The sequence below is a fragment of the Alosa alosa genome, chromosome 14, assembly GCF_017589495.1.
Source record: "Alosa alosa isolate M-15738 ecotype Scorff River chromosome 14, AALO_Geno_1.1, whole genome shotgun sequence".
Lineage (NCBI taxonomy): Eukaryota > Metazoa > Chordata > Actinopteri > Clupeiformes > Clupeidae > Alosa > Alosa alosa.
In genome coordinates this window covers 26,056,623-26,072,058 of record NC_063202.1, presented here as the reverse complement: position 1 = coordinate 26,072,058, position 15,436 = coordinate 26,056,623, and the positions used below count along the sequence as shown (strand labels likewise).

The 15,436-nt window shown below is 41.3% G+C and overlaps 1 protein-coding gene across 1 annotated transcript; it reads left to right on the top strand.

Annotated features, from left to right (window-relative positions):
- Window positions 1-3,276: 3,276 nt before the first annotated feature.
- gpib (glucose-6-phosphate isomerase b) lies at window positions 3,277-10,990 on the top strand (the record flags this gene model as incomplete). Its single annotated transcript, XM_048263133.1, is given in 18 exon segments — window positions 3,277-3,550; window positions 4,390-4,480; window positions 4,821-4,889; window positions 5,272-5,391; window positions 5,499-5,582; window positions 5,743-5,889; window positions 6,957-7,028; window positions 7,129-7,173; window positions 7,285-7,338; window positions 8,267-8,327; window positions 8,418-8,461; window positions 8,666-8,818; window positions 9,001-9,130; window positions 9,247-9,323; window positions 9,571-9,699; window positions 9,824-9,899; window positions 10,202-10,268; window positions 10,496-10,990. Coding segments are annotated over 18 exon segments (1,662 nt in total). The 3' UTR covers window positions 10,620-10,990.
- Window positions 10,991-15,436: the final 4,446 nt, after the last annotated feature.

Below are 15,436 nucleotides of genomic sequence, written 5' to 3'. Positions count from 1 at the left end.
AACTGATTACGTTACTGATTACAAAAATTACAATGTAATTTGTCAGTAATGGATTACATTTCAAAGTAATCTGACCCAACCCTGCCTACAAAGTAGTCTCCGGTTCTGCTCCCGCCTACTTGAATGCCCTCCATACAGACGTACGCTACCTCCAGACCGCTGCGCTCCTAAGACGAACGAAGTCTAGCTCTACCACCGGTACGCTCAGGCCAATCCAAACTTTTCTCATCTGTTCCTCGTTGGTGGAACACACTGCCAGTTCCTACAAGTGCAGGGACATCCCTCTCCATTTTCAAGACCCAGCTCTTTAGAGAACATCTCTCATAGCACCACTTACAAGTCTTGCTGATCCTAGAACTTACCAGCCGTCTTGAACTGACACGTAACTGTTAAAAACAGCACTCACTGCACTTATTCGTACGCTACGGTTTTTTAAATTGTCTTAATTGTTGAATTGCTTTAAAACTTAAACTGTTTACCATGTTAGTCGCTTTGGCTAAAAATGCGTCAGCCACATGTAATGTAAAAAATGATTCATTGTTTCACCCAGAGCAGAACAACCTACGTGTGTTAGTTACTTCCACAAGTAGGGTGTGATTGTTTTGTGTGCAAATAACTATGACTTGTAGATTTGGAATGTCAGTATGCTCATTTACAGATAATGGTGCACAGTTCAGTGTTTTGCACATTACTAAATCCGCCTTCTCCCCATCAAAGACAGTGCAGATAAAACTAAGCCACTCAGCCTTAATTGGCGTAGCTCCAAATTACCTCAAGGAGTTGGTCCCCTTTTGCTTGTCGAAACCCCTTCATTCCAGTGTTTTGCTATTGAGCATCCCTTTGATAGAAAGATTGAATAATCTCCATCTGAACAAGATGTCCTTTCAGTCTTTAATCTAAACTATTTATCTGTTTATACTAACACTTTTAGTTGTTGCTGAAGAGGCCATATTACGTGTTCTCTTCTGTTGTGCAAGGTCACCAGGGTGTGTACCCCAGTTTCTTCCCTTACCCGAGGTCCAGGTTATCGCATCTTCACCTAAAGATTTAGAGGACCTGGCCGCTATCTTGCATGGTCACACACTGGGCATTACCATATTGCACAAAGATTTACATAATCTTCTGACACAGTCTCAGCACACTAATAACTAAACGAGTGTTTGCCACTAATGTCAAGGAGTGTGCATGGCCTGTGTTGTGGCCTAATACTGGCTGAAGATGGTGCCAGCCAAGAGGCCTCATCCCCATGGTAATGATGTTACACTACCTGGTACCCAGGTTTACATTAATTAAGAAACAAACTCTACATTCCAAAGAAGGTATAACATACCTGGGTCATTCTACAGAAACGCACACTTTTGACAGGGCAAGATGTCTGAAAATTTCTTTCATTTTCTAAACTTTAAACTTAGACCACATATTGGCTGTAAGAATACACTTAAGGGACACCTTAAATATGTTTTACCTTTTATTGAGCATTTATTTAAAGATTTCATGCACCGTCTATTTGTCACTGGTGTTGCCTTACTCATTTTGGCAATAATTATAGCTTTTTAAAAAATATTATCTCTCAACCTCTTCAGCACATGTAATAAGCTACAGTACAATAATAAGGCAAAAAACAGGAGATTATTGATTTATTTATTTTAATAATGATAAAAGTTTGTTTGAATGATGTTTATTCAAATGTGCAACCATGTATTCTCTATAAAAATGAAAATATCATAAAACTGTTATAAACAAATAATATTGCAATTGTTTAAATGTCATCTCTTAAGTCTAACAAAATTAAATGAATATGAAATCATGATCATGTCGAATTTGACACATTTGTCTTAATGTTCCTGAAAACACACACAGTAACACCAGTGACCAAAGATCTTGACTACTCAGCTCTAAGTATATGACACCAAATTGTTACATGTAGGCTAATAAAATCACATTGACAATAGGTGAAAGTAACACCAGTGACATGACTCCATGGGACATACATTTTTATCATTTTATTTGTAATATTTAATTAGCATTTTGTATTTTTATCTAATGCATACAATATATTTGATAGTTATGTTATTGCAATTTAACTGAATAAAAAACATGTTTTTGACTTAAAAATATTGCCCTCTGCCTTTGTACTTGACAGTTGGGACAGGCATTTTTGTGGTGCCTGGGAATTCATAAAATTGTTTAAAAACAAATACTGTCATAATGATGGCGCAAAAAGGTGTAATTGTTCAGGAAACATATTATTTTACTTTAAAATATAAATAAATTGCAACAGTAATATGTTTTTAAAATGTTAGTCCTCTAAAGTCAGGAGACAGAAAAGTGTGCGTTTGGCCCACCTGATCATAAAACAGAATTCAGAGGTATAAGTTTACAACTTTGTTGTACATGATCATTACCTAACTAAAACCATCAACCATCAAGATCAACACTTTGTCCTACAAATAACATTGAAAGAGCTCATGCTTTCAGCTGATATTTATTGACATTAAATGTAAATTAAATTGTCTTACAAGCAGGAAAAACGTGTCTGTGCAGTTAATGGTTATTTGCAATCCACGTCCATTTATAGCAACATATGTTTTGTAAAACACTGACAATACAAACTCTTGTCCTAGCCTACTTAACCGCTATGCACTGCAACCTAATGTATCAATAGCCTGTAATTTCATCGAATCATTACATTTAACAATCCTGCATTAGGCTAGTAAATCTGTATTAATGTAGTTAGTTTTCATGTAGGCTAATCATACAGCATGCAGTCATATACATTGTAGCCTATATTTGTAAATATAAGACAACAGCATATGTTTATTCCAAATATTCTATTTCATTTATCGTATTGGTGGCCTGTTTGCAATATAACACACAAGCGCTAGAGGGCTTTAGCCTACCATGTTGTAAGCCTGGAGGTGATGTAGGCTACTGACCAAATAATAAAAAAAAGATGCGCACAAGATGAGGACAGATAAGTATTAAGACACATGCCATTATACAACTTTATTTCAAGTTAAGGCCAATAAGTTCCCCATTGTAAAAATAATTTAAGAAGCACCAGGCCTAGCTAAGCTGGGAGCTCTGTGAAAAAATAGAAAACACATCTTTACAACTTTCATGATTCTTTTGAATGATGAGCTAATGATAATAAAACTCTAATTAACCTTTCCTCGTGGGCAAATTCACAGTGAAAGAGAAAGTTTTTTAGATATTTGATCGCGTTGGACTACTGGTTTGCGCATGGACCCTGTGGTTCCTTTATCGTCACTGTAGGAGGAGCATTCTGGTGCCCAACGATTGGAAGAGCATACGAGTCTGTTGCGGAAGGCAATAGCGGAATTGCCCTTCAAAATCATTCTTCACACTTGCATCTATTTCAGTCAGCCAGGGTCGGCAAGTAGACAGGAACAAACCGAACATCAGACAGAATGGGACTCTCTAGTGATACCAGCTACAAGAAACTCGAGCAATGGTACAAGTCCAATGCTGGGAACCTCAATATGAGGAAAATGTTCGAAGCTGACAAGGACAGGTTCAGCAAGCACAGGTAAACGGCGCCGTTTCTAAACAAACTGATACAGCTAGGTCATGATGGGTTGAGTATTTCAGTTCAATGATGTCTGAAATGTAAAAAATGTCATTGAGTGAGCGTGTAAGGGGCGGGGTCTGAAGGTTTGTAGCCTACCATCTGACGCGTGATCAGTATTATGCAACTCGTTGTCATTACTCTGGACTAACCTCTCCAGTTTGTAAATCAGCCTACTTTATGTTTTCTATTGTCAGATACATATTTGAAAATGGTGTTGATAATTACGTCCATATTTCCCTATGTTTGACTTGGATGACTCATGGACTAAGATCTGCGCATGGACTCAATTGTTACATGCTCCCGGTAGTCACGTAGGCTACACATCCTGTCTCCACGTCCCTGTAACAAGTGTGATGTTGATCGATCTATATAATTATTGCACTCACAAATGTAGCCATACAGAGCAAATGGGTTGGTTAAAAAGAAAGTCTATGTGTCACGTTTGTTCTGTTTTGTGAAGTGCAGAAGTAAATCCTGGTTTATTATAAGCTCCCTATTGATCCAGTGCACATGCCCTACGTGCATACGCGCACATCTTATCCTATACGATTGCACCTGTGCTGAAAGTGTGAGATTAAAGCACATAGCACATCGCCTTTCTAGGAAGGCCGTATCCTGCAGCCTCCACGCCTTTCCCATTGCGGTCCGCAAGGTGCATGAACATGATGTCCTTTGTGCACACATAGTTGGAGTCTTTCGGTAACAGACAGCGAGAATAGCTGGCTACTAAAACAGATTCGTATGTATTTCCTATATAAAAAGCTAATTGTCTTCCATTTCGTTATATGTGTCAATAGCCTGACATTAAACACAGAAGATGGAGACATCCTTCTTGATTACTCCAAGAATCTCATCAATGAGGAAGTCATGGCAATGCTGTTGGAACTGGTAATCACTCTGTGAATATTGGTTAAAAGTATGCCCTAAAATGTAGGGGGATGACAGGACTCATAGAACTGTTTTTAGTGGGTTTGTTTTTGTGGTTTTCTGACCAAGTTCTTGCCAGGGTCTGTAATAGCCTACTCCCTAAAATGTGCCGTTCCATTTAGAGGGGCTATGAAGAGTATTTCTTTTCCTGTATTTGGGTGTGTGATTTTTTGGATAGTTAACAATAGCAGACCCCTAGGTAACAGGCAGCTGTGGTTGATTCCAAAACACATTTTAGCCTGATGTAACCTAACAGTATTTTTAACATCTTTCTATGTTATCATTTTGTGATCTCTTATAGGCCAAGTCCAGAGGCGTGGAGGCTGCCAGAGATAAGATGTTCGCTGGAGAGAAGATCAACTTCACTGAGGTGAATATCTTGGCAATACAAACTCTGATTGCAAAGATCAAGGCAGATTACGGTTACAAAGGGAAATACGTTGTCATTTGCCATTATCTTCTGTACCATATTCCCACTTGTTGAAATTATCTACAGTGTTTGAGTATTGTTTGTGAAGGTGGGACTGAACATTGACAGTATATCAGAATGGAATTTTTCCAAACAGAATTGATCCTTTATAATTTGTAAATGGTGACAAGTTGAGGGTTACAAGAACTATTTGGAATATTGATTCCCTAGTGATTCCTCTATTGCTTAAGGAAAAACAATAGCCTCAACTAGATAGCGTATATAGCCTGCCACCCACAAAGTGAAGCGAAGCTAACAGACATCTCCTCCCCCATGTGTGTAGAACCGTGCAGTGCTCCACATTGCCCTGAGGAACCGCTCCAACACCCCCATCCAGGTCGGGGGCAGTGATGTGATGCCTGAGGTGAACAAAGTGCTGGAGAAGATGAAGGGCTTCTGTCATGTGAGTATGAGCGTTGGAGCTGGGATTACACAAAGCTACCTCAGGAATCTGTAGAGTCAAGATGCCAGTGGAGGTTTCTCATTGTCTGTCTGTCTTTTCTGCTGCAGAAAGTGCGCAGCGGTGAATGGAAGGGCTACACCGGAAAGGCCATCACAGATGTGGTCAATGTAGGCATTGGTGGATCTGATCTGGTAAGAAAGTTTTTGTCATTAAGAGCTCTTGTTTTTCTATAGTAGCAGCAGTAGTAGTAGCAGCAGTACTAGTTGCATACAAATGACCATTACCTAGTAGTAGTAGTAGTGATGGTGGTGTTGAGGTCTCTTTTCTAAATGAAAATATGTCCTGCAATAGGGCCCATTGATGGTCACTGAGGCTCTGAAGCCCTACTCTAAAGGTGGACCCCGTGTGTGGTTCGTCTCCAACATCGATGGCACCCACATTGCAAAGACCCTGGCTGAGCTCAATGCAGAGACAACCTTGTTCATCGTCGCTTCCAAGGTACTAGACCTCTTTTTACAGACAGCATTTGGTGACAAACATGTTAAGGAAGTAGGACGTACATGTCTCAGAGGAACAAGAGCCAAAAGATTTAAAGATGGCATCTCCCTATTGTCACAGAAGCTGAGAAAACCTGCTTATTTAAGAGGACCCATTGTGCTTTGTGTTTTGTCAACAGTGCATAAGTTTGCACCATGGAGAGTATGTCTTAAGACCAGCAAGCTAACTGGCTGACATCCAACAAACTTACCTAACAACTGTGGCACACTGTTTTTCAGCAATATATTGGACATGTCTTGCAGTGCAAGCTGTTTGTATTTTTATGGAGGCAACACAACTTCTTGAATAGCCTGGATAGCTAGTGAGAGGGACAAGTATGTTTATCGGTTATTTGCATTATCATATAGCAACAAAATAATCTATTCATTTATAAAAACACATCATATGGATTCAACTAACAAGCAGCAACAATATATGTGAGCAACAGTATTTATAACATTAAAATATTGTGTGTATCATCACAATTGATAATCCTTTTGTTATTGTTGACATACTTGAGTATTCACAAACACATTGCATAGTGAGTTCTTGCACAGTTGAAGTTTGAAGTGGAGCACTTCCTCCTATTTTCCCACATTACTTGGATTTCAAAGGTAGATTGGTGTAGGTTGCAACTTCATTTTGTACTTTCCACTAAAACTTAATTTTACAGATTTATGCTAGAATAAATATTGAATTCCCTGTGGAATTTGCAATGACTTGAATCACTTTTTAGCTTTGAAAAGCACGTCTCACAGTGGAAGTTTCCATTCAGCCTGTGCCACATTTGCTCTATAAAATGGAAGATTCCAACAAAGGAATCTGTTGCTTCCGCGTGGCTGCATGCTGGGTCCTGCCGTATTACACCCTCATAGTGAATACAGTCTAGAATGGAGTCTGGAAGGCTCTGAAAACAGACGGTTGGCCTTGATGCGGGCTCCCTTGCGTATGATGAAAACAGTTTTGTAAGTGTGTGATGGTTTTTTTTTTTTTTTTTTTTTTTTTGTATTACCATTTTCTTTGTGCAGACATTCACCACCCAAGAGACCATCACCAATGCTGAGTCTGCCAAAGAATGGTTCCTTAAATCCGCAAATGATGTGAGTTTGCTGTGTTACTGAATCGAATATATATGCACATACATTGAAATAAATGTGTGGTGAAAACTTCAACTTCAACTTTACTCTTATCCCTTACCAGCCTTCTGCTGTGGCCAAGCACTTTGTCGCTCTCTCTACCAATGCAGTAAGTGTGCCCATCCTGTTTCTTAAAATTCTAAAAGGAGATTTTGCTATTTAATTTGTATAAACCAAAGCCTTTTTGTATCTTATTGCTGTGCTTCCTGGTCTTTTGCAGCCCAAAGTGAAGGACTTCGGCATTGACACCAACAACATGTTCGAGTTCTGGGATGTAAGTGTCCAGATTATGGTCTCCAATTGCAGCAGACTCTGGAAAGACTGCAGCCCAGATCAGGCTCCAGCTCTCTCCAGAGCCGGCTGCTATCGAGGCCATGATGAGGAGCACTCAGTGCTCCTCCGTCACCCTTGAACTTTGATGAGGGCTGAGGCAGAGGCTAAAAATACAGCATAGTCTTTTGACCTGTGAAGTAGGTGGCTGGACTCAAAGAATAGCAGCTGCTGGGTAATCAGAAGCCGGTCTTGTATGTTATATGTATCCTTGACCTTATCTCTGCTGGAGGTCACTGGAAAGGTCTCATCAAAGGTCGGAAATCCACATGTGTGCCTTGATGTGTCTTCAGAGACAAACTAGGCAGCCATTTTAATACAGTTTTTTGCATATTTTTCTTCCTCATCTTTTCAGTTTAGATAAATAATGTTGGAAATGTGCAATATTTGACAGAAATTGAAGAATTAAGGCCTCAGTTAATTAAGGACTCTGTTCTAAACTTGGTAGAGATAAATAATCAGCGTTCTGCAAACAAATGCAAAATTAGCTAATATATTATATTAATCTGATGTTGGATAGGTTAATTTTAATAGCATTGTCTGTTTAAGGCCACATAGAAATGATATTAAAAATAGTTTATCAGCTCGCTCGGTCTAGTTTTAGAGCCTGGGGCTCCCTCTGGGGGCAGACATGTTGCATTGTAAGTCTGCGCACAGCTTCCTGTCACAAACCATTAGTTACTTGTGGTCATGCCTCTGAAGTGAAGAAAGGCTTTTACAAGCATTCTGTCCACTCGGGTCTCAGCTGCAGGGGCTTCATTAATTTTCCTCGATGATGTTTTATCAGTATTGATATGACATCTGGGTCATCATTTCATTGATCATTGTGATTGGTCATTTGCAGTAATCTGTCTTTTTTGTTATTATTTTAGTGGGTCGGTGGACGCTACTCCCTGTGGTCAGCCATCGGACTGTCCATCGCCCTGCACATAGGTACAAAATCAGTTTAAAGGCACAGTGCACATTGGGATGTGTAGTGATCTTGAGAACTAATTTGTGTTTCTGTCTGTCAATTTCTCTCAGGCTATGAGAACTTTGAGAAGCTTCTCTCTGGAGCTCACTGGATGGTATGTACCTCTTAATAGCATTTACTATAATGCTTCTTAGAATAGCAAATACATGATCAAGACTGATGAAATGTTGAAGACATGTTAAAGCATGTATAAGTGGATACCTGTAGCTGTAGCCCAGGGTTATACCAATTAGACATAAATAGGTTGTAGAGGCCAGTGCAGCCCATTGCCCATCCTCTTGCCTGTCTGTCCTTGCAGGATAATCACTTCCGCACCGCCCCACTGGAGAAGAATGCCCCCATCCTTCTGGCTCTCCTGGGTGTCTGGTACATCAACTACTTCCAGGCTGAGACACATGCCATGCTGCCATACGACCAGTATATGCATCGCTTTGCAGCTTACTTCCAGCAGGTGCGTGCATGACGGAGCTTTAGTTTCTTCAACTGTCCCTAGCTTAGAACATTTACAAGTTAAATTGTTCAGTTCATTTCCGGAGTTGTTGCCATTTGAGTGCCTGAGTTCAACGTTGCTATATGTTGAGTGTGCAAAGTGTTTGCTCTTCTGTTTAAAAATCTGTATGTCCGTATATGTAGGGTGATATGGAATCCAACGGGAAGTACATCACAAAACATGGTGCCAAGGTGGACTACCACACTGGTCCCATTGTTTGGGGAGAGCCGGGAACCAATGGCCAGCATGCGTTCTACCAGCTTATTCACCAAGGTGCACATCCTGTCACATTGTCCCAGAGGGTTACAGGCTTAACATAAGCATGCAGTGCAGTGGGTTGTGTGTTCACTGATGGTGTGTGTGAAACGGGCTGTCTGTCTCCTCTGCAGGCACACGCATGATTCCCTGTGACTTCCTCATTCCTGCCCAGAGCCAGCACCCTATCAGAGACAGTCTGCACCACAAGGTACCTCGGGAAGAACCATTTATGAAATGCTGCTGTAGCCATCTGTCCTCTTTTTCTCTGTCTCTGGTGTTTCTTGTTTCGGGTAAAACATAATATCATAACACAAAATATAACACAAAATATCTGACCTTCCATATTGGTCTCAAGTTATCAAGCCTGTTCAACCAGACTTTATATGGACTCTTTTGCTTGATTCTCAACCTTTTACGTGTAGCCACTAAGGTTCTTTTATGCCCCCCCCCCCCAGATCCTGATGGCTAACTTCCTGGCCCAGACTGAGGCCCTGATGAAGGGAAAGACCACAGATGAGGCCAAGGCTGAGCTGGAGGCCGGAGGGCTGAGTGGAGAGGCGCTGGACAAGCTGCTACCACACAAAGTGAGTCATTGAGCATGCATAAGGGCAGTGGTGCCCCCTGGAGGGATGGATGCCAAATGAGCATTATGTTGGGACCGGCAGCAGAGGGCGCTAGTGGTTCACAACAAATAATTTTGTTTTCTAGGTATTCCAAGGCAACAAGCCAACCAACTCTATCATTTTCAAGAAGCTGAGTCCGTACACCTTGGGAGCTCTCATTGGTGAGTGAGTGGATACTGGAAGCCATGGCCTAGCTCCTGACTGACAACACTGTAATAACATATGGTGGTGGCTCTACTTTAAGGAAGATCTTTGTGTGTATATTGAGACAATTAAAGTAGAAAGTTGACAATAATATAGGGCTTATAAGGCTTTGGTCTTATCCCCTATTATATTGTTTATTATATTGTTTATTATATATTTTTTATATATATATATATATATATATATATATATATATATATATAATATTACTATTGTCAATACAAATGTTGAAATAATATTTATCTTTTTTTATTTGCAGCCATGTATGAGCACAAAATCTTTGTTCAGGGAGTCATGTGGGAGATCAACAGTTTTGACCAGTGGGGGTAAGTATTATCAGACATATAGCATTTTCATTTCAAAGATATTCAAGGGGCCATGTGAGCATAAGTGAGGAAGAGGTTTGAAAAGGATTCATTATTTTTGCTATACCAGCCATTCACTAAGGCTTTTCTAAATAGGCCTAGTTTTTCTAAATGATCACTCCGTGATCGTGTGTGTGTGTGTGTGTGTGTGTGTGTGTGTGATCCTGATTGTCTCCATCCCCTGACAGAGTGGAACTGGGCAAGCAGCTGGCCAAGAAGATCGAGCCTGAGCTGACAGCAGCTGGTGACGTGAGCTCCCATGACTCTTCCACCAACGGTCTCATCAATTTCTTCAAGAAGAACACCGCCTGAGCCTGGCGCTGCAGCCACATTGCCCCACCCACCCCCCCCCACCCCACCTCTCCACACCACCGACCCCCCCCAGGTCTGGAGCCCACAGCAGTGCCCAGCTGAGCCCTGGCTCGCTGATGGCCAAGCGACTCCCTAGCACTGGAGTGGAAGAGCTAACTATCTGTAATCACTTATTGTGTAATCTTGAGTCTCTGTTCATTGTGTAAATTGACTATGTTTATGTGTCTAAACCTAGGAAAGGGATCGGCTGTATTTTACTGCACTGTAAGTTACCCTTTGTAGGTAACGCAGAAAGAGAAACAGGTTACTGCCATATTACGCTGCCCTGGTACTTAATGGCTTGAAGAATAAATATTGTCACAGTCACTTTACCCTTGACCAGTGTCTGTTTGTTTACTTGGTGTTAATTAGATTAAATGGAGTTGGATACATTTGTCTGCATTTTATGTCCTGTGTACTTTTGATTAGGGTTCCTGCTGCGGCTAATGTTCCGGAGTGATGAGGTTGATGTTCCAGTTTATGACAAATGGAATAGGAAGATGGTAGAGGGGGTCAGTAAGGGTTATTAGTGTTAATGATTATGAGGGTCAAAGTCCTTGGTCAAACAAGCTTGTGGATGTGTAAGAGGTGTACTTTGTCCTATGGCCTTGTCCGTAAAAGTCAAAGATATGACATCAAAGTGTGGGAGCTGTGGAACATTTCCATAGATATTTTTACTGGAAAGAGTGAATCTAATTACTCAGAAACCTGATTTTTGTTTTTATTAAGAATTCACCTCAACGTCAGGCAAAATGGCTCAAGATTGAACTGCTTTCGCTGTTGAATGAATGTAATGAATTCGTTCTTTTAGTGTTTTCTGTCATTTGACATTGATATACTAACTGTTGTGAGATCTTAATCTGGTTGATCCCACTGACAGACATATGTGAAACACTTGGAATATGATGCAAAGCCTTAGGCATCCAATATATATTTTGAGATCAAATTACCCATGATTCATGTATCACTAGATGTCGCTCATCCAGCAGACTTGGCATTGTGTCATTTCCATGGGAGCTCCCAGGGCTTATTTTCTGACTGGAACACCAGGCCAAAGGTTTTCTCTGTGGTCTCTAACTCAAATCCCCAGCTATCACTGCCTGCTAAATTGGCCCTGTTTGGGGGAAAACAAACACAGGACTAAACAAATCTGGAAAGCATAATTTGATAATTGAATAGGCCTACAGTTACCTATGTTAAGAGTTAGAGGAACATTTATACACGTAAATGCTCCACAGATACACACATATCCTTTCTTTATACCCTAATGATATCTTAATGGTTATTACACCATAAATAAATGGAATTATTCCTATAACAATAGCATAGTTTCAACAAGCTTGCAATCTCCCCGGCAGCTTGAATCATGCTGCCAGTTACAAATGACTGAATCTCCTAGCAGAGAACTCGGAGACCCCCGACACTGGTGGTTGGGCTTCTAGTGCCTGTTGCCTAGCAACAATACTTTACTTCAAACAACTTAGTCTTAGTTATTTCAGGCAGTAGAAAATAACATAAGTGAGATTTGAATTTATTCTGAGGAGAGAAAGAGAAACTGATGAAGATAAACATGCTCCCCTCAAATCACTCCACTGTGCTGCTGCACATGTTGACAGCCATATATAGGGATTGGATCATGGATAAACAGACATGTTGTTCCAACCAAAAGCTTTTTTTTTTTCTTAGACTATCCTAGAGGGATTCTGTCAGCACATATAGTGGCCAGTTCCAATTGAATTGGGATACAGCCTAGGCTATAATGGTCAGTTGTGGGTGTCTTATAACATATCTTATTCCTTTTTTTCTTGTGTCCCCATGTTGTCTTAAACCTTTTAAGTGCATCAATACCAGTAGTCTATAAAAGAAGATAAAACAAACCAAACAGTAGCCTATTTTGAATTGATATTGCAGGTCATTGAACAAGGGAATTACAATATCTTGGAAGAAATAGATTTGAATGTTTTGAGATTTTGGCCTGCAATCTCCAACATTTCCCCCTACATTCCCAGCACTTGGTGACAAGTCAATCTCATGTTTATTTGATGTTCTGCGGTCAACATGGATACATCATCCCAGTTATCCTCCAGGTCAGAGAATTGATGGAGGAGTTGTGCAAAGCCGTCTCTGTTTGACTGGTCATTGAACTGGTCAAGGCAGGAAGCCAAAGGAAAGCCCCCAGAACTCGACTCTCCTCTTTCTGTGTGTAGTAAAATGCCCCAACATAAATGGCTTCGACAAAGTCCCCACCAGAGAAACCATACATAACACAACAGCTTTTGACTGCTTAATGATAACACATTCTGAGAGGGATCTCATGGAGCATTCAGGGTGGCAGGCTATTACCTTCTTTGAAGTATGAATGTGTGAATATGTACTGGGATGTAGGAGGATGGTTGTGGAAGCTCGAGCATCATTAAGCTTGACTATCAAACACTGGGGTCCAGAGTGAAGCCACTCAGTTTTTACAGGCTGATTTATCGTCACCATCTGATCTGAGACGTCACAAGGCCAGACCTCTGTCTCCACCAGCCCTGTTTTCTCAGCCCACATTTCAGCCTGTGATTTGCCCTTCTGATGTCCCGGGTGGGGGTGGACCGTGACGGGCCGTAAAAGAGGACTGTTGAGCCTGGACTCCCGCCACATTCCCACGGCTGTGGGAGTCATGGAAAGGTTAGCCTGAAGTGCGTGGGCAGCGGCGAGCATCTGCTAATAGATCACGGCTGTGTGAGTGACACGTCTGGGTGGCTGGACATCCCCGGGTGGCAGCGCTGAGACTGTCAGAGATGTTGGTGTGACAGGAGAGCATCTCTCTGGAGTCTGCGACAGTCAGTCAGCCTTCGTAGCTGATATGGGATTACTGCCTGCCTGAGTGAAACTACTTTTGATGGCAGCCTTTTGGTTTTGCAAAGTTGACGACATTGCTGTAATGTTTTCAGTTCTTATCTTAAGGTTGCTGGTTAAGTGGAGCCGTCAATTATGTCAATTATGCCGGTGCACGTGATGCATCATAAATGACAGGTGGGAATGGGCACCAAAAAGCCAAGGATTTTTAAGGGGATCAAATGTACATGTTCAGAAATTCACAGTGGAGAGGAAAAAAGAGACCAAGTGTGAAATTGGACTCGTCCTAATAGGCTGCCTTATATGATTGGGACACCTGGCCACCACACCTACTTTAGCTCATGAGCCATGGAAGCCATGACATGAAGCTAGAGATGCTCCCTTGTTGTGCTGATGTCAGAGGCAGTTTGTGAGTTGGCAACTTTTACACACTATGTGCCTCAGTATTCAGCTCTCTGCTCTCTGCTCTGACTTTGCGTGGCCTACAATTTAGTGGCTGAGTTGCTGTTGTTCCTAAATGCTTCCACTTGGTCAAAACACCAAGTGTGTGTGTGTGTGGGGGGTCAAGCAATGAAGATATTTTTCTAATAATTTTGCAAAGGTAGCATACTATGACAGCACCACATTTCAATTCACTGAGCTCTTTAGAACAACCCAAATGTTATAGCTACTGGGCAACATTTTATACATTATTAACAGTCTTCTCATCAGTGAGAAAGAGGTGTGTCACAATATTTTTTTCCATAGAATATTATGGTGGAGTAAACACTTTGTTAGCAAACAGATTACACCATGAAATATAAATGCAACATGAAATATAAAATAACCACAGAGTGAATATGCTAATCCTGTTGTCTGGTGCTTAGTTGATTTATGAAAAATACATGCACTGGGAGCGACACCTTCACCAGAAGTTATAGTAGTTACTCTCCACCTGAGAGAAAGCTTTCAGTGTGTGGCACAGTGGAATAGAGGATTGTCCCGGGATCCAGCCACACCTGCTTTTTTTCACCGTTGAGTCGGAGGTATGGCAGAGCCATGAGCCAGCTCACATAATGACTGCTTTGTGCTCCAGCCCTGTTGATCTGTCATTCCGTCTCTATAGTCACACCAGTAATGTGGATATAAGAGAGACAGAGCAAGAGAGAGAGAGAGAGAGAGAGAAGTGTAAGCTCAAGTCTACGTAAGGGCTTAACTGTCAGTAGTCCTGGACTTCAGTCACCAGTCAGGGTACCAGCAGATCCCAACTATCAGGCTTATTAAGAGGAACTCTTACCCTTACTGATGAGAATGAATCACTCAGAGACACAAGTTGAAGATGTACCCATATGGCTGTGCCAGCAGTTTAATTATACCTCTCTGCATGGACACTGTGACATGTAGGGACATGGCAGTCGTGACAATCTGCTGCATGCTCAACAACCACAAACCATCTATGAAACAAGAGACACTCCTCTATATGAGATGTAAACATGGCCACAGACTACACTGAGGCATAGTAGATGAAATGCCTGGCCTTTAAGTGGTGAAATATTATCTTCCTTTGAATAAAGGATACAATGACAGAAAAAAACATCCAGGTGGGAGCCAGGATTTCACAGCCATGCACAACAGGGCTGTTTGCTTTAACCGAAGCTAGAACTGTATCATATTGGAAATGTAAGGCCTTCATGCCCCAATTAACACTAATACAATTTAACGGAATGCTAATATGGTCACCTCTGTTGTTGTCAAATTGTACCCATAATCTTAAAAGCTGCTCACATACACAAAAGAACACAACAGGGAGTCTGCCTTCACCCCCCGCCCCCAATTGGATTTGGCCTCATAGTGTGTCCAAAATCTGATTATCACCAGAAAAATAGACGTGAGAGGAGACAATCTTCGAGCAGGTTGTAATGTGTGCCAGTTGGCCTGGATTTACATACAAAGCAGAC